The sequence below is a fragment of the Cavia porcellus genome, unplaced genomic scaffold (genome assembly GCF_034190915.1).
Source record: "Cavia porcellus strain 051 isolate PalLab524CR breed Dunkin Hartley unplaced genomic scaffold, mCavPor4.1 scaffold_5, whole genome shotgun sequence".
Lineage (NCBI taxonomy): Eukaryota > Metazoa > Chordata > Mammalia > Rodentia > Caviidae > Cavia > Cavia porcellus.
The window spans coordinates 64,582,473-64,608,915 of NW_026947488.1; the positions used below are offsets into that span (position 1 = coordinate 64,582,473).

The following is a 26,443-nucleotide window of genomic DNA, read 5'->3' on the forward strand; positions in this document are numbered from 1 at the left end:
AAAAATGATGCCTCTTATTTCGAGACATTCAAATGTAACTGGTTCTGGTTCTGGTTTGTGACCCAGGTACAGGGAATTCTGAAGCTCCACAGGTGGTTCTAACTTGCAGCCAGGTTGAAAACCATCACTCTGGTTGGTGGCAGTCTAGAGGTTCCACACACATTCCAGGTTTCTCCATCGACCTGTCTTAGCTGCTTTCTTGTTACTGGGACAAAGTATTCACACCTACGGCTTAAGGGAGAGAAGTTGATTTTGGCTCACAGTAGTTAAAGGATCCAGCCTGTGATTGGCTGGCTCCAAGGCTGGAAGGGCATGGTAGAAAAGTCTGACAGAGGAAAGCAGTTCACATCATGGCCAGCAGGAAGCAGATGACAAGGAAGGAGATCATAGCCCCAGTGATCCACCTCTTCAGACCAGGTCTCACTTTCTCAGTGCACATTCAGATATGAAAGCGTCAGTGGTTCAACCCCCTGCTAAGTATTGCACTCTCCAAAAGCCCCACCTTTGAACACATGAGGCTTTTGGGGGGACATTCTAGATCAAACCATAAAGCCACCTGTGCAGGAAGTAAGGTGAATTATTAGTGTGGCTTTTTGCCTGGAAAAGTAAGCTCCAGAGAGGTGTGATGCTACTGAGTGAGTTGGGATTTGAACTCAGTTCATGGGACTCCTAAGCCAGTGCTACTTCCAAAGGTTAGAGGACAGCTGGGAAGATTGTCAGGTTGGCTAAGGGTCTTCCTTGTGAGTCTTTCCTTTTATGATTGTTTTCAATTTCTTTGTGTTTCTTTATTCAAAGGTACAGTTAGCAACCTTTTACACTTTAGTGTGAACATAAGGCTGCTCTCCCTGTTCTATCTAAAACAGTGAAGAGGAAGGCTTTTGCACCAGACCATAGGTGGGGTAGGAATGGTCTTGGAATGAAATAATGTTTGTGACATGACTGAAATCAAATCCAATAAGTAATTTCCTTTGATTAAGGTTCATCTCATTCTAGCTGTAGACTGAAAATCCTGTCCAACTCCTTTTCATTCACAAATCATGTGGGAGCATCTCCTTGTGTGTGTGTGTGTGGCGCAGTTATGAAGCTATTTTCTGTTGGCCAGGCCTCTTTATCTTGGTTCCCAGTTCCCAGGGGGCAGGTAGGTGTTTTTCACCTGGTTTTGTGGCACTCACTACTCTTCGGCTCTGGTTGGGAATGTAATGTAGAAGGAACATAGCACACAGATGACTCTCAAGGCACAGGCACCTCAAACAGGTGCAAACTCAGCGCCAAAGCTGTGGCTTGGTTGCATCAGGAAAAGCTGGCGTTGGAAGTCCTGGAGGAAAAATTGCAATGTGAAACTTCTGCAAAACACATCCTGAACAGACATTGCTTTTATTGGGATGGCTTCATTTTAAGAAAAGGGAAAAGAATCGAAGGCAAAGACAGACTCTGCTAACGGATGTTTGGGTATGGCTGGACATTTCTGCCCCATGCTGTGCAGAAGGGGTCCTGCCCCAGGTCAGTGCCACTGGTTCTTCCAGAGCAACGTTATCTGCCTGGGCCTCAGTGCACCTTCTTGAACACTTGCTTGCAGACCACACCCTGTACTCTCATCTCCTAAAACAAAAGCAGAAGGTTGTTGGCCAGAACAATGTCATACTTGGGGCTCAGAGCATTTTAAGGCAAGAACTTTGAAAATAATGGCCACTATTGTTCTCCACGAACTGAACTAATTATTTCCTTAGAGAGTCGGGTGAACAGGATCAGCAGAGATCAGAACCTCTACATCCGGTAGACAGAGCTCGCTAGGAACCCAGATACGGCTCAGAGCTGGCCAATAAGACCTCTTGATACTGCTTCTCCCCTCACCACCCTCAAGAAGCCAAAAGCTTTAGGAACCAAAGCCTGAACCCATGACAGAATCCGTGCTGAGGCTTGGAAGGAACTGGGCCCAGGTACATGGTTTAATAGGTCATGCTGCAGTACAGGGCTTCAAGGCAGCCTAAAGTACACAGTGGAGGCACCTGGGAGTTCAGAAATGCTTGATTCCACACTACACCAGTTATGTGAGTATCCCATGGGTGGAGCTGTGCTATTACTACCATTAAAGCCTCCCAGTATTACAGCCAAAGCAGCTTGTGCCCTGCCCTCAGGACCAGCTCCTGCTCAGCCCTGCTGACTGTGGCCAGGAGGCAAGGACAGTTGTATTGCTCTATCTTCTGAGATTTTTTTTTAAAAGAAGGTGGAAATCTGAATATTTGCATGACATTTCCTAATTTTTAAATAGATAAAGAACTTTAAAGTTTTTTCAGGCTTAAATAAACTAGATCAGCAGCCCCTTTTTGCAACTTCTGGGAGAGAGCCACAGAACTATTAAACTGAGAAGATAATAGAGATCATCTCATCTAACCTGTTTGCTCTACAGCTGGGGAAACAAAGGCCCAGGAAGAGACCAGTTTAAGGTTGAGTCTTGAAGCTGAGGGACTGAGGAAGGGACAGGACCTTCTAGTGAGTGATCTGAGATTAGAACCAAGACTACCTGGACGGGGCTCCTTGGGCTGATGGAGTAGTTGGGGAGTTTCCCAAGGAAGAGAAATGATAGAAGATCTCTCCTTGGGGCACATGAGCTTTGTTAGTTTGCCAGAAGCTCAGGGTTCTGCTCTGGACCTGTGTATGCTTTTCCCAGAGAGCAGACAGAATGGAAGTGGCTTTGACCTGAGTTCCCAGGGTGGCGGACAGTAAGCAGGTAAGGCAGGCTTTTCTTCTCTCAATCCTAGGTTGAGATCATGTCTTAGAGAAGCCGAGGAAGCTCTCCTCAGCTGTAGACTGCATAAATTGGCATAATGCACATATACATTATTTGGGAGCAAGTTGGCTCTTTCTAAAAATGCAATATGGACACAGAATTTAGCCTTTCAGGGCTCCAAGTCCTTATCAGCACAACAGGAATTAATTCTTATTTTAAGTTACTAGAAAGAGAATACAAAAGGGCTTCCATTGTTGATGCTTAGTAAGGGACCTTCTCACCTCTTCTCTCTGAATAGTGGGTTTGCCTAGAACAGTGGTGGCCAGTCTATGGCATGCATCCTGCAGCATGCTGTTTGTATCGCTGAGAGCTCTAAAAGGTTTGCCATCACTGGCCTAGGCCTGGAAAGCACATTGCATGGTTCTAAAAGTCACTTATGCATCTCCAAGCCCTTGGGAGAGAAGCTTCAGAGCAGAACCAAGGCCCAGCCATCATGTCTCTTTCCAATCCACTGGGGCCTACACAATGACAAGGAACCTACCAGGTGCAGCTCGTCACCCTCGATCCACTGCGTCCAGCCGCGCCCTTCCTTCTCTCCCTTCTGCACACACTGGAGCTTGTCCCCATCCCAGCTCACCGTGGTCTGTCAAGCAACAAGCACAGTCACTGGTCCTGAGAGAGCAGTCCCTGAGGGCTGGGGGAGGGGAGCCCCCAACCTTGATAATCCATGCATGTGAATCTTATTACAAAAAATTTGCAGTTCGATATTCCCTGCCCACCCAATGCTTTTATTATAGTGTGCAAATAAGTTTTTAAAATTTATGAAAACCTTCACAAAGATCATTGAGAAGGGTAATTAGGAGGGGACACATTGCTGAATGGGGCGTCACTGCAAAGATTGAGAATGGGGCTGGGAAGGAGGGGGCTCTGAGTGCTGAGCAGAGGTGGTGTGGGTGTGGGTGGTGAGAGCTGCTTTCCTAGACTTTGCTGGTGAGGGGCAGATTTCTCAAGAACTCTGCCTGTCCCCTAACATTTGATTGTTTCAACTTTTGGTAGGTCAAAAATGATTCCATCCCTGTCAGCAAAGAGCTCTGCATCTCACAGGAAACCAGCCATATGTACAATAGCAGTTTGTAGCTCCCTGCCTACTGTATCAGGCCTTCTCTGTGTATGCCTAACTGCTCGTGATTGCCTGTCTGGTGTGTGGATTAGCAACTCCTTTTTATAGACAATGTGAGGGGACTTTGGCACTCAGAACACAGGACAGTGATGCTTGATGTCCCTTTCATTGTGCTCTCCTGCTCCTCTAGGGGCTTTGTACCATCAGTTTTTTTCCTGAAGGAGAAGTAAGGAGGCCCTGGAGACATTCTTGGTGAGGAATCATGAAATGAAGGCAGAGATGGGACAGTACCAAGTGTGTATATACAGGAGCTCACACAGTGGGGGAAAGAGGTGAGAAGCCCTACTGTCCAGTCTGGACTTGGCAGAACACAGAGAGATCCTGCCTGACTCCTTTCATATCCCACATCCACTGTCTGCTGCCTGCTGCAGGGAAGACAGGAGCCCTTGGGGGATCCCATAGTCTCTTTGGAGCAGCATTCCCCACACCAGAACATGGAGCTCACAATAGTGTGGGAACTCAGAGGAGAAATAGCTCTGCCTCCCAGTTTGGCCTTGAGTGTGTGGTCTCCCCTGAACCTGTGTCTCAGAGCCGAGTGCAAAGGAGATACTGTGAGCATCACTCATGCTTGCACTGCCTGCCTCCTTTGGAATAGCTCTTCCCATGGGTGACTCATGGGTCCTGCTACCCCTCCGCAGTGGGAAGAAGCATTTGCCTCTGGTTACTATATGGCTCTGGGCAGGTCCATCCCTTCTCTGAATCCCCACATCCCCATCTGCCCATGTGAGGCCAGTGACTCAGAAGAGCTGGGTTTAGATAGCTAAGGTTCTGGGATTCCTGTGTTACCTGCCACACTTAGCTAAGATCAAGGCAGCCAGGAAAAGGTTGATAAGGATTTGGAAAGAGAGGAGAAATCTGGGGAAGGAGTATGGAGTGAGCAGGACCACTCCCTACTGGAGGACCACCTCTTTATTTCTAAAGGCTCACCCCATTCCCCATCAGCCTTCCTTCTGGGTTTGTTGATTACTGCTGCCCTCCGCTGTTGGGGTAAAATCTGTGCTGATGCAGGTGAAGAGGAGGGAACTGGAGCTCGCCTTGCACAGGAATAAGTCTGATCTGTGTTTCTGGAGCCCATTCCCAGAGATAGACAGGCCACACAGGACTTAGGGCTTGGCTTCTTTCCCTAGTCTTAGAGATTTACTCAGAGCTCATGTCCAGCTCCAAGCCAAAGGAGGTCCCGCCTCTGTCAGAATACGGCATGGTCAATGTCTAATGAGACTGTGATGGGTGAAGACTACTACTGATCTTATGCCACAAATATGGCCAGGATCCCATGTGTTGGATGAACTGTGTGTGCAGGACCATGATGGAAAGTGGAGACCAAGAGATCAGTCCTCAACTTCAAGGAGCACCTAGGAACCCTTGGTACTCTCTGCAACTGATTCGCTGTTTGTCTGTTAATCCAGAAGTCTACTTGGCATGTGAAGGGCTCCTGACTCCATCAGAGAACAAGAGAGAATTGCTTGTTCTCAGCTCTGATAGACACACTTTTTTTTTTTTTTTTGTCTTTTGCCTTTTTATCGGTACCAGGGATCGAACTCATGACTGCCTGCTTGCAAGGCAGGTGCTTTTGCCGCTGAGCTAAATCCCCAGCCCCAACACACTTTTGCTTCCTTCAGAAATGTCAGTGCAAGACTATATTCTCACTCTCCATTTTAGAAAACAAAATGGCCAAAGAAGAAAATAGTAATAAAATGAATGGACATGTAATGTTGCTTCTTCATAGACAACTGCTCCAACATTTAGATATATTTCTATATAATCTTTTTTTTTTTTGTACCGGGATCAAACTCATGATCTTGCACTTGCCAGGCAAGCGCTTATGCCACTGAGCTAAATCCCCAGCCCCTCTGCATAGTCTTTTCTCCCAATATGTACACATATTTCTGTTTTTACAAAACTAGGATTGTTTCATTTATGGTTTTATATCCTCATTTTTTCACTTATTTGAAGCAATTTTCTATTTCAACGAATATTCCCCATAAGAATTACTTCAATCATAACATATATTCAGGAAGTGGTTATGTAATTTGTGACATATAGTGTAAAATGAAAATAAAGGACTCTCATTCAAAAATGATTAGAATTTTAAAGACAGTGATAACAAAGCAGGTAGGCAAGGGAGAAGCCCTCCTGAAGCCTGTGTTGGTCATGCACCCATGAATCTGGCCTGATGGTGTTTTATTGAACATGCATACCATTATTTAGCTGGCTACTTATTCTGGGACACATAGATAATTTATAATTTTGTGCTGCTGTAAATAACACTACCTTGAAGACACAGTTTTGAATACATTGTTTCCTTAGAATATATGTCCAGTGAAGGAATTGTTGCATCAAAGAATGTGCATATTTTTAAAGCTTCTGCTACATATCTTGGTCACCAACAAGCCCACGCCTGCTTACCCTCTAACACCAGAGTTAAAGAAGACTATGAAAGAAAAGTCCATTAATGGTAAAGCAGGCGTTTATTCCTGGGCTACTGTGTCACTCTTTCAGCTTGGTGGGCATAAACAGGGCACCCATCTAGATATAAATAACACTAACAGCTTAGACAGACAAAAGAAAGACAGACAGCGGCCATAATGGACAAGGGGTTCAGGGAGCAGAAGCCTATTTAGGTGCAAAAAAACCTTTCTGGAAGCTCTACAAACTGAATGTCTCCAAGAGAAGGATCGCTTTCTCTTGGTGTCATATCAGTTTCCAAGGAAGCTCTTTCCCAGGCCCAAGTCCCCGTTGACTCTGATCCTGGGAGAGCTGAACAAGCAGAGACAATTCTCCTTGTCTGTACTGGAGGTGGAGGAGTGCTTGGACTCAGCTAGACCACGTGACTTTATCAAGTGTCACCCAGGAGAGGAGATATGCTTCAGATTCTGTGAAAGCCTGGAAAGGCCAACTACAGGTTCAAGATGAGGAAGAAAATGAAGAAACAACAGGAAAAAGGAAACTGCAAAGGGTGATGCTGCAACAGACACTGGCCCAACAGAAAAGTGAAACAGAGCAAGAGCTGGACACAAAGAAAAACACTGTTGGATTTGTGGCAAGAAGACTTGGCTGATTTTACTGAAGAACCAGAGACTGTTGGAGCCAAAGAAAATGAAGATGGACCAGTAGAACTTACCTAGGAAAAGAGGGCAAGCACAAGGAGAAGAAAACACATACATACACGCACGCATACAGGCATGCACTCATGCACACGAATAGTTGAAGTTTTGCCTTCTCAGTAAGGTGAAAGGATCATTTGTCAAGTGACCATAGAGATGAAAGCAGAGGCAGAAAATTAAGAGTGAAAACACTGAGGGAGCCCTTGTGGATGACATTATGGAGTTGGAAGGCCTGAAACAAAGATTAGAGAAGAAAATGAAAAGAAATCCAGGCACCAAGAGAAAGAAACAATCTATATTGCCAAATCTACCTAAAAGCAAAAGAAGAGAAACCCTTGGTCTGAATCTGAATCAGATATAAGTAGTACTGAAAATTAATTCTGACATTCCTCCACGAGAAATAGAGCCACAGAGACCTGTAGCAAAAACCAAACCCACAATGGATTTGGATTTGGATGAAGATTTCTTAGATGTTGATGAACAAACTGATGATGAAGATTTTTGTTCCATCAGATTCAAGTGTACCTAAGTCTCAAACTCCCCCCAAATATATTTAGAATAGAATCGCAGCCACAGAAAAGTACCATCTCAAGTAATTGGCCTCCAGGTTGATGATGTTGAGGACTTTCTTCAAGTCCTTCTGCTCATTTTCCAGCCTAAACTGAAATTACAAAGCCATCTCCCAAAAAATGCCTGACAGTGACAAAGAAGGCAGGAAAGGGTCAGTCTTCTACCTCCACTCCTGGTACCAAAAATGGATGGTACCAAAAGGAACCAAATACAGATCCAGGCTCGAACTACATACAGTATCTCTCAAAAGCAAGATCCTGCTAAAAGCAAGTGTTGACACAAAAAGAAATCATCTACTACTGTTGATTCTGATTCTAATTTTGAGAAAATCATGTCCAAAGGAGCCACAAGCAAGAAATCCAAGGGGTGAATGATGACTTCTATCTTGACCTAGACTCATCTGTGGCTCCTTGGGCAAAATTTAGATGAGTAAAGAAACCTAAAAAGTATCCGAGGAGTCAGGGAGAGATGATCTGTTTTAAACTATAGTGATTATTATTTTTTGGAATGTGCTTACTGAGCCCAAGACTGGTTTTAAAGTTATCCGAAGGTCATAGTTTCCTTCCTGAGTTCAGTATTGGAAGGAATTTTTAAAACAGGAAGTGAGGGCAGACCAAGTGACAATCAGCTTCATATACAATACACTGGTTCATCCTGTGGGCACTGTTATCTTCCCCGTTTTGTCTTTGTTTTAACTTCTATTTATTTTGGTCTTTAAAATGAGCCGTTAAAACTCTTCTTGACTTGAGCAAGTTATGTGGTCACTTCAGCATAAAAAATTTATTAACTACTCTAAGCTAAACTGGAGCACTTAGATTTAAGTGTCACTCTGTCCCCTTTCCTATTTTCATCAAATATGAGATACAGCACAATTAGTTTTGTTTTATCTTAATTTTATCGATAATGTTTCACCAGATAGCAGTTAGTAGCTCTAGTGTATATACTGTCTGCTCAGCCTTTTATGCACTGATTTTTTGTTTAAGCAATGAGAAATTGTTCATATCCTTAAATTCATCACAGGACAAAGAAAACCACCTTGGCTATGTCTATATGACCTCAACACTATCAGCAGGACGGAGGAAATTACATCAGTTATTTGACCATTTCAACTCTTGTCCTGTCCCCACTGCTGTCTGTGAGCCAGAATCACCCAAGAGCAGATTTCAGAGGACTGGGGGCAGCATCGACTCAAACTATCGTGTTCACGCCTTGGTCAGCTGTGGCCATTCCATCTGTTTTGGGAAGTCTCCAGACTCTCAACCTCTAAGTCTTTCTTTCAAGATCTTCCTGCATTGTCATTTGTTGAGTGACATTTTTATAAATATTTAATATGTCTTTCCAGTTAAATTCCAGAAATTGTATACTTTAATAAAATTTTATAAACATTGCCAAAAAATAGTCACTCAGCAAATGAGGGGGATAATTTGGGCTGGCAGATGAGTCTCATATAACTAATGCTTTCTCATTTCCTATCAGGGCAGGGCACCTGGAAGGCACCCAGTAGATACCTGTTAGTCCTGGGGAGGTTGCAGAAAATGTGAGCATTGTGCTAAGACTCTGAGCAACCTCCTGCAGGGACACTCTGCAGTTCAGGCCAATCACTGCTGGGTGTGGCTGCTGGGAGTGAGAAAGGGGTCATAAAGAGATCACCACAGAGAAGTAAGAGGAAGCACAGAGGCTGGGGTGCCAGGACGGCTCCTGTTCTCACAGGAGTTTTAAGAAGTGGGGTGGGGCAGGCCAGGCCGAGTGGATAAGGGCTCACTGGAGTGGAAGCAGTGAAGGAAAAAGGACGAGCAAGGCTGCAGAGGCCTATCTGGGAGCCAAAGGGAGGGGAGGCAAAGCTGTTTTGCGTGTGATGTACACAAGGCCATGATGCCAGGCTGAAAAACATGTCTTCCATGTACCTGCTGGGCCCTCAGCTGGGCACAGCCACAAGGAGCGAAGATGAGCTCACATCAGGAGGAAATAGGGTGAGTGTTTAAAGCTAGTAAGTTTGCAAGTGCTTTTATACATGGCATTTGATTAAACACCTACTTTACCAGGATGTCCTGAGGACTAGAGAAATGGTATATAAATGTATAGGGCTGGCATACTGGAGGCACCAGTTATTAATCACAAGGCCCAGAGCTTAGACAATGATGGGGTTTGCTTGTTGAGGATGAACAATAACTAAAATCCTTTTTTTAAGAGTCCAAGATTGACCAAGCTGCTGGTGATGGACACATTACTTATCATGGCCTTAATGTTTTGGAACTCTTCTCCCTTCCAGGATATTTGGATCTAAGAGGAAACTTTCAGCTGCCAACTGAGCCTATTCTTGGGACCCTGCAATGCTCACCTGCCCTCAATTTTAACTGCTCGTTATTTAAGCAGATCCCCCACCTGGAGCCTCCCCACTGATAGCTGTGATGCTCCAGCAAGGTGACTTAGTTCTCTGACCTTGTTACCTCAAGATCACTTTTATTGGGGCTGGATTTTTCTTTTTAAGCTTTATATCTAGTGGGAATAAGCCATCTATTTCCCAACAGGCTAGATTTTGCTTAAGTGAACCAAGGATATAGTTTAGTAGTAAAATGTATATGTTTAGTATGCCTGAGGCTCTGGATTCAATCCCCAGCACCACTATCACCAAACCAAAAAAAAAAAAAAAAAATGTTTACTCAAGAAGAGTAGAGAATCAGGTAGAAGTGCAACAAATGTAAGAGTAAAGGAAACAAGAAATGTTGGATAAAAAGGTGATTCATTTTCTTGTGACACAAGTGTAAATTCTTAGACAGTGTTTTCCAAGACCCAAGGACTTATTCTATGACCCCTCCACCCATGACGTCAGAAGCCAGCCACCTTTGCCAGACCAGCAGAGGGGACAGATTCGGCCTTACTGGAATGTCTGATGTGAAAGGTTAAGCAGTCATTCTCTCCAGTTTCCCAAATTGATCCAATTAATCAGGGTCTCCTGGGGACATCTAGGGCAGGAGCACACATTTCCAGTCCTTTTCAAGTCATAGCCAGAGGCAGGTGCTTGTGGGGGTGGGGTGGACATGAACGGTTACTGTTCCAAATCCCAGCTTAGGCTCTGAGATTCCACCCTAAAAATGAAATCCAGACAAATCCAAGAAAAAGAGGGAGCACAACCACCTTTCCCTAAGATCCTCAGCAGATATCCTGAACTCATCGACCATGGCAAATGGGCTAGAAGTTTTAAGCAAGGCTGGTCTAACTTTTCTATTAAAAACTAATAACCCTCATCACTTTGGCTGCATCAGCGGCTTTCTGAAATACATGTCTCAAAAGATCAATGAGGACAGCTGTGTACCACTATGACAAGGGCTGTCATTCAAAAAACCATTACTCAGCTCCCCTGGCCACTCAGAAACCCCAGCTGGGGCTGCTACTTGGGCCAGTGACAAAGAAAAGTCTGGCTCCCATAGGCAGCTGAGAGGGGATTACTCAAGGGTCATATGCTCCATTCCAGTGACTACTACTAGTAGTGACAGATACTTTCCACTAAATGGAACCTTCTCTTCACAGTGACTTGCAAATGGTGAGATTCAACCAGACTTTCAGGAAATGCATGCCATTTATTAAACCTCTCATGTAATCTTGAACTCTCCAAAGATGACTCCCATCACCCCACACCTGTCCTATTCTTGTCAGGCTTTCGGCTCATAGAGCCACCCTTGAAGGGTGGGGCTGAATTTGTTGTTTCTGGTTTTAGGGTTACGCTACAAGAAGTAAAACCTTTCCCCATGACTGCCTTTAAAGGCCTGAGTCAGGTCGGACTGAGCTCTGATTCCAAAGCTTGTGCTTTTGAGAAATGGGGGTAATTTTACAAACTCCGTAGTGAGTAGACACTCTCTGTACATTCATCCCGTGAATTACTAAATGACACAAATTGGGCCTTTCTCTTAGAGTTTGATTTTGACACGTACTTCTCCTTTTGAGGATACATATGCTCCTGGGACAATTATAGTTTTAACACAGCTGTGTTATGTGAATGCTTGGGTAGAAGGGGCAGGAAAGGCAACAGAAAGGGACCAAGTGCCAGGTCTGTACTGGGTGCTTTCCATAATGTTTCACAGTCTTTAAACTTTAGGGCTAATAAAAAATGAGGCTTTTGTAATCTAGGAGCTCGGGGCTGAGCTGTAACCTGAATCCGGTTCTCCCTGACTGAGAAGCCCACAAACTTCCTGTGAGGCCAGGCTGGATGGGGGGTAGGTGGTGGTACCTCTTCTGATCTACTTCTGGTGGTGGCAAGTGGGGTTGCAGTGACCTAAAAGCAGTACATTTGGGGGGAAAAGGCTTACTTGCTATAAACAGATTAAAACTCAATTAATAAAGGCTTTAGAGGTGAGTAATTAGTTAAAAGTTGCCAAAAGCAACTACTATGAACTAGCATAGCTACAAGACCTATGTGCAAGAATGCAGTTTTACTGTGAAGAAGTTAACAATAAATGACAACACAATTCTTAGGAAAAACAAAAGAAAAATACTTGGACTAATAATCTTGACACATTTTTCCCTCTAAACATTTCAGAAACTATCCAGAATCAAACCACTAGAGTGGTCAGCACCCCAGAGGCAGAGGTTCTAGAAGAGACACAAAAGAAGCACCGAAAAAGGTCACAGCCCACTAGCACTCAGCCTCACCGGTGTTAAGTGAGGTATAAATTGTCCCAAGTTGACTTCTTCCTACCTCCTGGAGCAAATATACTTCTCCCACTTACAAATGTAGAGACTGAGGACTGAGGTTCCTCACCCAGAGAGTGGGCAGATAAAATCTGACTAAAATTTGACTCTAGAGCCCGTGTTCTTAGCCACTGTGCTCTGCAATCCCAGATTTTGCAGCATGGTTTGTGCAAGGAAAACTATTCAGCAACCAGGAGCTTATGTCTCTTGCACACCAGCCCCTGGTGCTAGAAAGAGAGAGGTGAAGTGAACATAATACTTTCAGGGCTCAGAACGTACCGGAGAAAAAGGCAAGCAAGATAGAATTCTAGCAGAACAGTAAGTGCTAGGTGGTCACGAGGTGCTGAAGGGATGGGGGTGAGAAGCTGCTTCATCAGTCTCTGAGGTGGGGGCGGAGGTCCAATCGAAAAGCTTCTTGGAGGAGACGTGGTCAGAAGTAATGCTAGAACTGAGGCCAGAGTTAGGTTAAGAAGCAGAAAATGGAAGAAGATGAACAAGTAGATTTTAGGGAAAGAAAACAGTGCGGACAGATTTGGGGATGTTAGGGCCAGCAGGGGCTGCAAGAAGGACCTGTAAACAGGTCATGCCAGCTGCACTCTCTTGGCAGGACTCCTCCAAGAAGCCAAGTCCTGTGCTCCTTCTTTTCACTGCATCTTGGAGCATCTTTGTTGCTCCAGCTGACTAAACCTGGAGCCATGGACATCCCAATGCTTGCTTCTTGGAACCCTGCGGCCTGGCCCAGTGCAGGAATCCACCTGTGGTCAGTTCTGCCACACAGGGTGGTGTGTGTGGGAATTGGGTAGGGGAACAGGGGGAGGTAGGGGTGAGAGGATGGAGGAAGAGGAATAGGGAGATGTCTGTCAGGGAGTGCCGAGGGGCATGGGAGCCCTTTTCCCTTCCATGGGAGTTTCTTTTCTCTAGTTTTTATTTTTCAAGGCAAATAAAAATTAGGAGTTCCAAGAAGATAAGAAGTGCTATCTTAATACCCATGGAAGAGTGAGCAGGTTAGAAACTCTTGATCAATAGACAATACATTGGGGGTTTAGAGTTTACTCAGTGTAGGACACCTGCCACTACTACAGAATTTAGGGCAGATAAAGTGCACACTACTGTTTGTTTAATGAATGGAAATAAACATTCTAGGAGCACTTGGATCATTTATCAGGGAATAAACAGCCCTCTGTCCCCTTTTAAAGGTAAAATACTACAGGAAGTGGGGTGCCTATTCTTTTACAGATAGCCTTCTAGAGGTGGGTTTGCCATGGGAGTGACGTGGCACCAGGTCTCTGAGAATTTAGGCATCCTACACAGGGCCACACAGCTAAGAAGCATATGAGTCATTAACCCTCTTCTGCTCGACTGAGCCCACAGTCTGACCAGTGATCCTGAGGCTATTGAACAGCACCTGGCAGGCCACAGGCCTGGTTCTGGTCCAGCCATGGAACAAAGGCTCACCCAGCCAGCTGGGCGTTCAGGAAGCACCACAGGCAATCTTAGAGAGAAGCAGACCTGAGCTCCTCTCCATTCGGACCTATTTCTGGCTGGGTGACTCTGATCAATCTACGTTATTTCTCAGATCCTCCTTGTCTGCAAAATGGGGCTGACACACAGGCATCAGATGAAATAGCTGCAAGGATCTGTTTCAATGCAGGACAGAGACCATTCTGGGTAAGGAGTAGGTCCTCGGTGCTCTGGGCCTTACCCGCCAGTTCTCTATGAATGTGGTGAGGCACGTGCCTTTCATGCTTTTGCCCTGGGAATGTTGTTAGCTCTTCCCTGGCTGCTCATATGTTCCTCCATACATGTGACCACTCCTAGCATCTTCTCTGATGTGGGTGAGGAGATGACAGTGAAGGTCTGGAGCAGCCTGTAGGTTTCCCCACACTGCTCACCCCTTCATCCTCACCATGAAGTAGGCATCTCCTACTTTGCAATCATCCCCATTTCACAGACTAATAGAGGCACAGAGAGGGGAAGTAACTTCCTAAACTGCATCACGCAGTTGGACTGCCAGATTTCTGCCTCAGAGGGAGCAGGGCGTGGATGAAAAGGAACATTCCAGAGGCCCAGACACAGCTGCCTCTCGTGAATCTGGGGTTCTCAGCTAGCACTGCAGCCTCCCTCATTTACTAGCAGGAACAGTGCACACAGCAATCCTGGCTCCTCTGCTGGTGGCAGTTTCATCTGTCACCACCGCTGCTTCAGCAGAGAACACTGCATTTTAGATTTCAAAGCCTGATACGGAAATCAATGCAGAGCTGTGAGTCCTTAAAATAACAATGGTCACCTCTCTCCTTACTAGCCATCAGGAGGCAGACTGGCTGGATTCAAATCCCAACCTCACCAGCTACCTGATCTGTTGTTTTCTTCATATTTAACATAAGAAGAATTTGGGCACCTTCATGACAGAACTGTTGTGAAAATAAAAAGAATTCATGCACAGAAAGTGCTTACAAGAATTCTTGCCAATCATTAGCTATGAAATTGGATTAAGGAGGATCTTACAGTGACACGGTCAACTTTTTATATCGTTCTGCTATTTTCACTTAACCTTTGTTTAACACAGGAGATCCTGTGTTGCACTCCGTGGGCCCCTGATGTCCACAGATCCCTCTGACAGGGATCACAGCTATCTAAAAAGCACCTGCATGGAGGGACCTCAAGGAAAAAGGAAAGGATGCTCCTGGGAAGGGGAATGGAGTCAGAATCCACAGAGCAGGCCAGCCTGGGCTGGATCTCTACCAGTGAGGAGCTTCTGTCCGAAGCAAGGGGTTTAGCCCAGGGAAGTGAACAGAGATGGACAAAAGATGCCAAATGAAGGCAGCCACAGATGGTGAGATGGGGCTGAGAACAAGGTGTGAGGTCAGGAATAGGACTGGAGATGCAGGGCTGTATCCCAACAAGCCCAAGGGCTGTGTGGCTTTAATACATGCTGTTGCATGATCAGACTCCCTTTTTAGCATGTGAAGGATGGGCCTAAGTGTTGGGGATGGTAGAAAGGAGATGAACAAAAAGACTCTGCTGTAATTAAATGAAATAATCCATGGAAAGTGCTGAGACTGGCACACAGTAAGCGCTAGAGATGTGTAATTATTGTTATTGTTATTATTATTATGGGCAGAGCAGTGGGGGTAGGGGAAAGGGGGAAATTTGTTAAGAAGGAGCATGCATGGAATGTGTTGACTAAATGCCCATAAACACTTTTCTTTTCTCTTTAAAGTGATCATTTAGGACCACATAGTACTCTATGGAATTAAAAAGCCATAGTCTTTCTAACCACTCTGATTATTTGGCATTTAGATACTAACAGAAGGCAGCCTGTTCTATAAACCACACAGAGTTAGGAATCAGAGACCTCTGAGGAGTTGGCTCCCCAGTACTGAGACCCCAGGCAGGACTCAATCCCCCATCTGTAAACTGGAGAGAACTAACTTTTCTCTGGGACTAGAGGGCCAGATAGATGTTTGGACTCACATGCTACAGCAGTACCCTCAGAGGGTGGTTGTGTTTATGGGGATTGTTGAACATTATTATCAGAGTTTCACACAGATACCTTTGTACAAAGAGAATTTTTTCCTTGTTTCTTTTGAATGATTTTACTGGAATGTAGTTTCAAAATGAGATCTCTGAGTCAGACAGGAAGATGATTTTCTGATTCATCACACATTACACAGGATTTTTTTTCCCATCATTTTCTGAGTGCAGAGCTAGTTCTCAAAGGCTGGAAAAATAGGTTTTGGAGCCCAGGTTCTCTGCCACCCCTATATTCATTCCCATCTTGTTGCAGTGTCCCCCCTCCCCAGTATCCTAATGCTTTCCTTAGACCTTAGATGGGAAAGGGAAAGGGAGGGGAAAAAGGATGAAAGAGAGGGAGAGATGGAGGGAGGGAGGAAGGTAGAGAAAGAAGAAAGATGTGGTTCTATTTCTGTGCTCCAAATAGCTGGCACTCTAAGCATGTGCATAGTAAAGGAAATAATTGGAGAAGCCTGAATATCTAACCAGTGTAAATGCACTCTAGTGGTGGGGTCTCAGATAGTATGGCAGACACCTGGGGTCCCCCAAAAAGGGCCCCAATGTGTGTATGTGTGCGTGTGCCTGTGCTCAATAGCACAGCTCAGTTTATACAACAGACATAGCTATGGAAAGGGTTCCTAGAGAGGGAAGCTATTGTGAATAAAACATAGCCCTTACAGTCAGGAAAATTCTTAGTCAACTCCAAGTCAAGAATACCCAAGCCCAAGTGAAATGTCTGCAACATGACTCAGCTGCCAGGGCTGGTTTCAGGATGCCTGTGTACTGGCATGGGTGTGTACAAGGAAAGGCGTAAACTCCCTCAGCTCCCTTTTCTTTCCCAACAAAGGAGCCTACCCAGGCAACACCAGCAAACGTCTGGATGCCTGGCGGGCTCTGCCTGCCTTCCTCCTCTGGTCCTTACTCTGTGCCTGGCTTGACTGTGAGGGCCTGGAAGGCTGCAGAGGCTGGGCTGGCAGCCCTGCCCAAAAGAGGCTCCCACACGGAGTTCCAGTCCAGAACGCACTTTCATCTATTGTTTAGACTTGTCTGTTTGGGTGCATGGTTGAAGGTGAAATCTTAGGCTTATTGAAGGTGAAATCTTGAGCTATCCTGACGCTTTCAGATTTTCCCACAGGATCCTTTCTTTCCCTTCCAGCCCATGTGTCAACTGGGCCAGGGAAGTGCAGGTCTCTACCCCGGTGGCAGAGGACTCAGACACTATTGTTGCTCTTCTCCCACACCCACAGAGTCTACATGAGATTAGTCAGAAACAAAACAGCCTCATCCTGTCAACCTTTAAAGGTGAGCCAGAGAATCCTGTTTCAAGCCCACTGAACTCACCTTGTGTGCCAGGCCCACACAGCATACACACAACACCCTGAACTCTCCACAGGATCTGCCACCAGCAGGCTCTTGTAGAACTTGCAACACTCCAGTAAGATGTGGAGCCTGTGTCCTCGCCCTAAGAAGATGGGTGGCCCTTTGTGACTCAGGCCTGATACACAGCCTGTGGCACTCCTGAAAGGTGGTGACACTTTTAAGAGGTGAGACCTTGTTGGAAGTCTTCTGGTTACATGAGGATAGGTCCCTGAAGGAGGGACCTTTTAAGCTTTTCAGTCTAACTTCTGGCTTTGTTTTGGGATGAGGTGAATAGACTTCCTTTGCCAGGAGCTTCTGTCATGAAGAACCACCACCCATCAGGACCAAGTGGCCATGGGCCAAAACCTATGAAACTATGAACCAAAATAAACCTTCCCCTTTTGAGCTGACCATCACAGGAATTGTGCTACAGTACTGGAAATCTGACTGACAGTGACCTCAGAGGCAAGGTAGCTCATAAAAATCATCAGTCACACTGCCTTACTTTCTTGAGACACTCATTCTTGGAACCTAGCTGCCAGGTGGTGAGAAAGCCTAAGAGGCCAGCAGTGTGACGGTGAGGAGGCCACCTGGAGCCAGACTCTTCCAGCTCCTGGCTGCCTGGCATGGAGCAGGGACAAGCCATCCCCTCTGAGCCTTGTTCATGCCACAGATTTATCAATAAAGTAAATGACTGCTATATTCAGGCACTGGTTTTCAGGGTGAATTGCTACACAGCAATAAAAAACTGAAATAGCCAGACATGGTGGCCACAAGCATGGCAAATTTGAGCTCTACCAGAGCAACTTAAAAAATAAACAGATAACAAAAAGGCTGGGGATGTAGCTCAGTGTGAGGATCCTGGGTCCAACCCCTGCTATTGCAAGAATAAAAACAAACAAACACAAGTAATCGCCACATTTAACATTCACGAAAATCCCCTTTAGGTAAATACTACCACTGATTCCTCTAGATCTGTAGACAGGGAAACTCAGAAGGCTTAAAGTACTTTCTCTGAAGAAACACAACTGGGAGATGAAGCTGGATTCAAATCCAGGTCCGGCTCAAACTCAGAGCTCCCAAAATGCTCTAGCACACCATACCTTTTCAGCTGCAGCAGCACCAGTGCTGCAAGATTGGTCTCCACAGGCAGCCCCCCCGCCGCCAGGGAAGGCTGCAGGGCTGCACCTCTCCACTCACATCCTATCTGTTTCTACCTTCCATCTCTGTTCCTGGGAGAAAGCACTTCAGGCCCTCTGAGTTCCTGGTCACCTCCAGCCCCAGCACAGACCACTACGTGGAGTTATGATGAGAGGATCCCAGAAAGCTGGGCACGAGCCAGCTGCTTCCTTGTTTTTCTTTCTTAGGGTTATGGAAAGTATAATCTCTGAATTAACAGCAGCAGCAGCAGCAGCATCTGAGAACATGTTAGGAAGGTAAATACTCAACCCTGCCCCAGGCCTTCTGAACCAGACATGCTTAGGACAGGGTGTGCTCAATCAAGTAGGAGAGAACTACTGTCCTAAGCACTTCTGTGGTAAACCTGTGACCTCTGCAGTCTAATATTTTCAGCTGCAAATGACAGGAAACCAGTTCAGAGTGCTTACGGGAAAAGAAAGGGAATGTACAGGGAAACCAAGAATGGTATTAGGAGCAGTAATACCTCCAATGGGCCCCATCCCTTTGGCATCATCTTATATTTTCCTTCCATTGAATTTCTTCATGCAGTTATGGAAGGCAGGGAGAAGGGAAATGGTCTCGGAGAGCCCAACCTTACATCACACTAGTTTATCTACAAGGGAATAGCACTTATCTCTTTCTAGGATTTACCTATCAAGTCCTAGGAAAGGCTGTGATTAGCCCAGCTTGAGTCACATGTGCAATCATGGGAGCCTGTGCTCACCCAGGAGAGGCAGTGAACTGTGGTGTGCGGGCCCACCAGGACCACAGGGTGAGCAGGGGTAAATTCCACGTAAAAAAGGAGACGCTTCTCCAGGTGAGGGAGCGGGCAGGGAAGCACTATGTGTCCAAGAAAACAAAACAGCTATAAATCACTGAGTAACACCTGATCATAAGTGAGTATACCTTGTTCTTTGCTCAGGCATATTGGAAGGGATCTCAGTCCCATTCCATATGCAGTATGGTGGCTTGCAAAGGTCTATAATCCTCAAAATTTGCCTGGTGAGACAGGCAGAGCAGCAACCAAGATGGCCAGGTTGCAGATGTGAAAACAGAGGCAGTATGTGTGAAAGTTAAAGTTGCCCTGGTAATTAGCTAACAAAGGAGATTCACACCCAGCAGTGCTAACTGGAACACCAGCCCTCCTCCCCTCCCCCCTCTCGGTCTGTCTGGCCTCACCTCCACATGCAGAGGTGCCAAGCAGATGGCCAGGTAGACACTGCAGTAGAGAGCTTTATAATTACACTAGTTAGAATCCTCCCTCTGCCCCCAGGCCAACTGGGCGCTCTTGGGCTAAAAAGGTACCTCCCCTCTCTGCACCTCGGATTTTCATCTGTGAAATGGATCTGATGACACTTGAAGAACAGCCTTTGCTGTGGGAAACCAGAACAGAAAGAGAACTAAAATCACTAGCTGCAAGCCTTGTCATGATGTACCACGTTTCATTTTCCTTTGTTCCTGCCTAACAGGAACCAAAACACAACAAACCAGTGTAAGTTTTGAAAGCTACCTTGTGAATTTTATTTGATTGTTTTAATTCTCCTTTTTGTAATCCTCCAAAGCACGGTGCTGACCTTGATTTCAAAGGTCGGAGAACTTTGTGCTAAGACATGAAAGAGACCCTGTATTTCCATCTTGGAAAGGACCCAGCTGAATGTCGGTGCCAGCTCTGGGCTGGGGCGCTCTCAGAGGCTTTGTAACCCAGAAGCATCCTCAGCTCAGTGGATCAAGGAATTAACTCTGCCATTGGAATTATGATTGTTAACATAAGAAGCAAAAGATCTCTTTAATGGGTCAAGAACAGAATCAGAAAACAGGCAAGAGTTTAAACCACAGTGTTAAAAGTGGGGATGGGTTTGTGCATTACCATACATAATTAGAAGCTGGCAAGATGGATATAAATAAGGAGTGAGGGATGGAAGAGAAGTAAGCATAAACAATTTAAATAAAGGTTTAGAAAATCTGTAAGTGGAAAGACACCTAAGAGGTACTACTGAGAGAAAGATCTATGTGCACAAAAGTAGTTTCTTCTTTTCTTCCTTCTTCCCTCCTCCACCCACCATAGCCCCCTCTTTCTTTTAGTTTTGGGCAGAGAGGGACCAGTTGATCAATCACCAGACATCTTTTGCACGTGAGGGGGACTTCCGGAGGAAACTGTATTAGCGATAGCCTCCAGGAAGTGGGAATTGGCCAAGCAGCGGATGGGGTCTTTTCCTTTTCAGTCTGTGCTCTTAGGCTATTTGAATTTTTCTCTTTTACAGTAAAAACAAAGAAAGCAACTGTAGCTGAGGGCTGGGAGTGGAAAGCAGGCCCCAGGGAGGGGTCATCCTGAGTTCAAAGCTGGATCTGAAGGCAAGGTTACAGCTGGGGGAGGAGGGATCAGGCTCAAGTGAACAAAGCAGCCTCCTCCGGGGAACCCTGACCTGGTATCCACTGTGGAATGACAAATGGCCCTTCTGCCACCACCATGCAGAGCCAGGCTCACTGAGGCCTGAGGCTCAGTCTTTTCCCACAAAAGTTGCTCACTGCGGTGGGGAAGCTGGGGACAAAGGACTGAATGATTTTGAGGAACTGTCCTGCCCAGGAGGGGGAAACATGATTTGCAGGTGAAGAGCACTGTCTAGTCTCACAGTCCCCACCCGTGCAAGTCCCAGGTGCCACATTTGACAAATGATCCTGGCCCAATCGGGCCCGATGCTGCATTTTAATGGACAAGAGCTGCAGAAGGCAGTGGAGGAGAGCCCTGTGTCTGTGGGGCCAGGCCCAACCTTTAATTACGTCCACCAGAGACATGGTCATTGCTGCTCATGGGTCCTGCAGAATCAGACACACTAGACTGGAAATTCGAGCTCTGGGATCCATGAACCCTGCCACTGGTGAGAGGCCATGCAGACATTTCAGATGTTTTTGGACATAGACCACAACATTTGTAGGGGTCAGATGAGGGACAAACTTGGCCAGTAGCCCAGAGTCCTCTTTGCTTAATTTGGTAGTTTTCTCACTTTACATAAATATGCAGGCACATCGTTCTTTATTCCAAAGCAGCGATTCTCAAGGATTGGTTGCATCTAAACCACCTCTTCCATCCCAGACCTTCTGACAGAGGAGGCCAGAGCTATAGGCCTTGAGTTTATGCTCCTAAGAGGTCCCTAGTGCTGTAGCTGCCTCACACTGTTACCCAGGGCACCAAAGGAACACACAGAGCAAACAGTACAAACAGCACTAGATCCTTGGCTTCTGGGAACTGGGTGGGTGAGGATTGTGGTAGGCTGGACAATGTCTACTCACTGCTAGAACAGTGTCCCAGAGGTCCACACAACACTGGAACAGGTGTGCATGTGGTGTTTTTTTAGCTCCTTTGATTTCTTTTTTGGGGGAGAGGGAGATTAATAACAGCCACATACATGGATTTTCTCATGAAATCTTATCTTTGGCCATCATTGGCAATTGTCTCTTAGGATTTTTAAAACATTGTTCAGGCCAAATAAAATACATCTGCAGGCCAGATTCCACCCTCTGGCTGCTGTACAAAAATATAGATAAGACTCCCACAGAAAAGAGGTAGGATCAGAGATCTCAGAGCCTGAGAGCCTCTGGGCCCTGTTGTGTGTGTGTGTGTGGGGGGGGGTGTCAGCCTGGCCACACCTCCCTAGCAGAGACCCTACCCTTTTTCCCCATCCCCCAGGTCACACCTAGGCACCCGTCAATCCTCATTGCTCCTCTCACCCCACATTTTGCAGTCACACTCGAGCCTTGTGGAGTATACTTCTGAACACCCTTTCACCAGGCCTTTTCTGCACCTTAATATACATAGTTTGCTCTGAAATGCTGTTATTCCCTTTTCCAATCTGCCCTAATTCTCACTTATCCTTCAAGGGCCTACTCAGCTGTTACCTCCTTGGGAGCTTCCCTTCCCACTGTTCACAGCTCTGTGCAACTGGAGACCCCTCATACTCCCATCACGCACTAGGCTACAAAGGCCCAAAAGTGTTTCTGTCTCTTCCACTGAGCTGGGCATCAGGAGGCCTTGTGTGTACAGGCTGTGCTCAGGGCCCAGTGGGGGACAAGAATGAAATAACATTTACCAGACCCTGGTTTCTTGGCCTTGGTCTTCCTCTTTTTTCTGTTTGTCTGCCTCCTTCCTGTTTTGTTTCAAGCCTCAGCTCAGACTTACTCTCTGTGGGAACCCTCCCTGACTTCTCAGACCAAGGTAGGATGCTCCCCAACTACCCCTACATCACTCCATGAGAGTATAAGTCACCTCACCAACAGGGGCTACAAAGACAGAGGAAGCACCCTGCAGTCCTTGGAAGACCCCAAAGAGAGGAAATGAACCAAACGAGGAATGCTCCAAGGGGAGAATGTAGGTCCTGTGACATGCTGTGAACAGTCCTGCCCCCATTTCTAATTGGTAGGTTCTGAGCATGCAGGGTAGAAGGCATAGTACTAAAAGTAATCTTTGGCAATCACTTCTTTCAGGACATCTAGGAGTCTTCTGAAACCTCAGCCAAGGTGACCTGTTAGCATCTGGGTGTCTTTCTGTGCAAGCTCCATATTCTGTTATCCCATACCAACCACCAGCCAAAAGCCATATACTATCTGCAGCCCAAGCCACATACTATCTATCAGGCAGCCCAGAGGAGGGTTTCTCTGCACTACAGCAGCCAAGGGAAGTCCAGGTAGAAAGGGCCAGGGCTTTCCCACTTCCTAGCAGGCAACAAGGGGAGTGAGTAGGCATCTACTGGGGAGTGGGCCTCCCTGATTCCTGGAGCACTGAAGAGGACCAACAGACCCAACCTAGTTTGTCACAGCTCATCGAGTTTGTCCTGAGCTACTGCACAGAGTTCAGAAACGAAGGTAGCCATTACTCCTTCCCTTGTGTACAAAATCCTCTCCTTCACTTCCTTTTTCTTTTCTAGTTAAGCACAGAAGTGACTTCTTTTAGAAACCTGCAATCCCCTCTTCTGGGTGGTGATACTCTCTCCAACCCTGACGCCATGGCTTCCTTTGTCACCACTGAGCACACCATTGTCACTGTTTGTGTGTCTGTCTCTACCACAAAGACCATGGTACACACAGTGGCTAACTCAGATCTTCTCCCACTCAGTGAACCTCCCTCCCCAAGGCCACACGATAAGAAATCCTGTATATGAAGCAGGCTTGGAAAGTGTACTGTGAATATTAAGTGAAATAATGTGAAATCTGAACAGTACTGGCACATAGAAAACACTTAATATTCACCAGTATTAGGAGATGGTCAACAAACATTTCTGGGGTTACTGGACTCAGGAAGGAACAAAAGATCTAAAGCGATTGGCCAAGTACAAGCTGGCACATTCCGAGTTGCAGTGATCCCACACAGACATTTGATGTGTTCTGACAGCACCCAAAAGTGAGCTGGGGATGAGGATTTTCTTCTTAGAGCAGAGTCGTTTGCAGTGGACAGAGAGCAGGCCAGGCAGGGAACAGAAAGAGCCTGTCTGAAGGTCTCCTCTCCCATCTGATTAAGAGGCTGGAGGTTCAAAAGGCACGATGCAAAATGCCATTTCCATCCAGCTGGCTGTCCTGCCAATGACATTGCTTGCTGACTCCTTCTCACTCCCATCATTTCTCAAACAGTACTCAGATACCAGTCCTGACTGCCTTCCCTTCTGATGAATAAACAAGTTGGGGATGCATTGTCCAGGTTGGGGCTTCTTTTTCCCGGACAGGGCACATCAGCACTATCCTCAAGAGCTCAGCTAATGCCTTCTGCAAAGGCTCTGCAACAGGGACCCTGGGCAGAGTGGTCTTATGAGTCTCTTCTTTCTCTGGGCCTCAATCACTGACCAGCAGAAGCTCTAATCCCTCCCTCACCAGGCGGTGGTGTATGATCACTGGCATAGGGCAAGGCCAGTAGCAGACCCACGGTAAAGACCCCTCCCTGCCACATGGCGGGAGGACCTGGTGACAAGCAAGGCAGCTACTGAGCTGAACATAAACCATCTCTGGACCCAAGACCATGACAGGAAGGCTGGGAGTCCCCTAACTTCTCAGCTCCAGGATGTTGATGGAAGCCTGGTGCTGACCTTCCGGAGTCTGCTGCGGGAGCACTAATTGGGGTCTCCTGGTCATCAGCTTCCCACCCTCGGGGAAGGAAAGGCTCGCAGCACCCCCCTCCCTCACAGCTGCTTCCTCTGCCTGGGCAGTGGGGACACTGACCTCCCGAGCAGGTGCTGGTCAAAAGGTCCACAGGAAGTATTCGGAGGGCCACAGCAGAGTTCATGCTGACCCTGCTTTCTAGAGCTTACACTTCAGAGGGGTTCCCTGTATTTTCTCTTTCTTCCCTTCTGCCTAAAGCCAAAGGAGAACAGAGTCCACTGGCTTGTCTGGAATTCCAGCCTGCCCCTCCTCAACGGCCCTGCTCTGGCCATGTGGTCTTTCTGAAATTGTTTCTTCATCTGTAAGGTGCGGCAAACTCCCAGCTGCCTCAAAGGCTGCTCTGGTGAAGTTACACGAGAAAAGACCGTGGCAGCGTGCCTGCACACAGCGGAGACGCACTCAGCAAACCCGCCGTCTATGTGGTGCTGCCTACTCTGGGACTGGGAGTGGGAAGACTCAGAGTCTCACAGCACACAGGGACCTGGCTCCCCTCCCAACCAGCCCTGCCCTCAGGCGGCCAGATCCCTTGGGTAGGAGACAATCAGCGTGGCAGATCCTCACCATGCACTTGCGGTCATCTATGCCGGTCAGATCCTCCTCAAACTCTTTCCCAACCTGGAAGTCCATGATGTAGTTCCTGAAAGTGCTCAGCGTGCGGATGATCATATGGTCGCCGTCCTGCTCTATCTCTTTGTCTGGCTTCAGTAAGTTGGCGATTTTGCGCAAGGCCACATTGACATCTACAAGGTGTGCAAAGGCAGAAGGTTGGCGGGAAAACTCAACTTTCCCAAAAGGCACTGGATTCCAGGAGCTGTTGTGCCCCAGAACGCAGCTGGCATTTACCCTCTTGCTTTGCTTGTCTCTGGGCCCAACCTCTCTGTGCCTCATTTATTCATTTATTTTTTTCTTTTGGCAACAAAGTCTGCTGCCCTCATGCTAACCCCTAGGAACAAACCCATCAAACCAAATCCAGTTTTACTAATTACATTATCCATGTTCTGCACCAACCGGCAGACACTTGCTACCAATTAACTCTAATAATTCGGATCCTCCAACTTGCAGCCCGCAGGTCGCTTTCCTGGTGCGGGGGTTCCCGGAGCCTTGGCTCGACAGGTGTGTGTGTGTGTGTGTGTTGGGGGGCGGATCCTGAGGACTCCGGGGAGGACTTCGGGGAGAACCCTGGAGAGGTCTCTGGGGAGGACACCAGGGAGGGCCCGAGCGGCCAGCAGAGCGCGGTGGGCAGCGCTTACCCAAAGCGCGCAGGTACTCCTCGAAGTTCTCGTTGCTTAGCATCTTCCAGTATCCGGTGAAGTCCACTGGCATTTCGGGGAGCAAATGGGGCCTGGCGGCCACGCGGCAGGCAGGAGCGGCTCTGAGCTCTGCTCTGGCAGCGGCTGCCGAGGCGATCGCGGTGGTGGGCGGCCCGGAAATGCGCGCCCTCGGGGGACAAGGGGCTCGGCGGGGCTGGGACAGTCGGATGCCAAGCGCATAAGGAGCTTGAAGGAGGATCCATTGTAGCAGTTGCTCCTCCCCGTTTGGGGGCGGGGGCGGGACGGGGCGGGGGCTGGAGGGCAGATTTGTCTCTAACCACTTTCGCTTCGGACCTGCAGTTATCTCCCCGGGAAACGAAGTGGAGACCGGAAGGGTGGCTTTATTGACCCCAACTCTTCAGACCCTGAACGATTCCTTCAAGGGTTTGAACTTGTCTCATTCCACGGCCACTTGACTGGACATCCGTCCCCTCCGATCTGCTGGGCAGATTCGGAAAAGAGGCCACTTGCAGGCTTTTGTCCAAAGCTCCGCGCACAAGGGCGGTGCTCCAGAGGAGGCCAGGCTGGGGAAAGCTGGGCGGTTCAACTTTAGGGAGAACCTGGGGTGGGGTGGGGCACTCTCCACGTCTCTGCAGAAAGTGAAAGCAAAATTGAGGTTATTTGGAGACAGCTCTAAAAACCCTCCGGGAAATTCTGATGCGAGATCAAGTTT

At 47.0% G+C, this 26,443-nt stretch overlaps 1 protein-coding gene across 1 annotated transcript; it reads right to left on the bottom strand.

The window, feature by feature from the left end:
* Positions 1-1,355: 1,355 nt before the first annotated feature.
* Positions 1,356-25,988, bottom strand: Rbp1 (retinol binding protein 1). The gene is given in 5 exon segments (XM_005006709.2): positions 1,356-1,599; positions 3,270-3,371; positions 25,022-25,200; positions 25,711-25,792; positions 25,794-25,988. Coding segments are annotated over 5 exon segments (597 nt in total). The 5' UTR covers positions 25,974-25,988; the 3' UTR covers positions 1,356-1,545.
* Between the last annotated feature and the right edge of the window lie 455 nt (positions 25,989-26,443).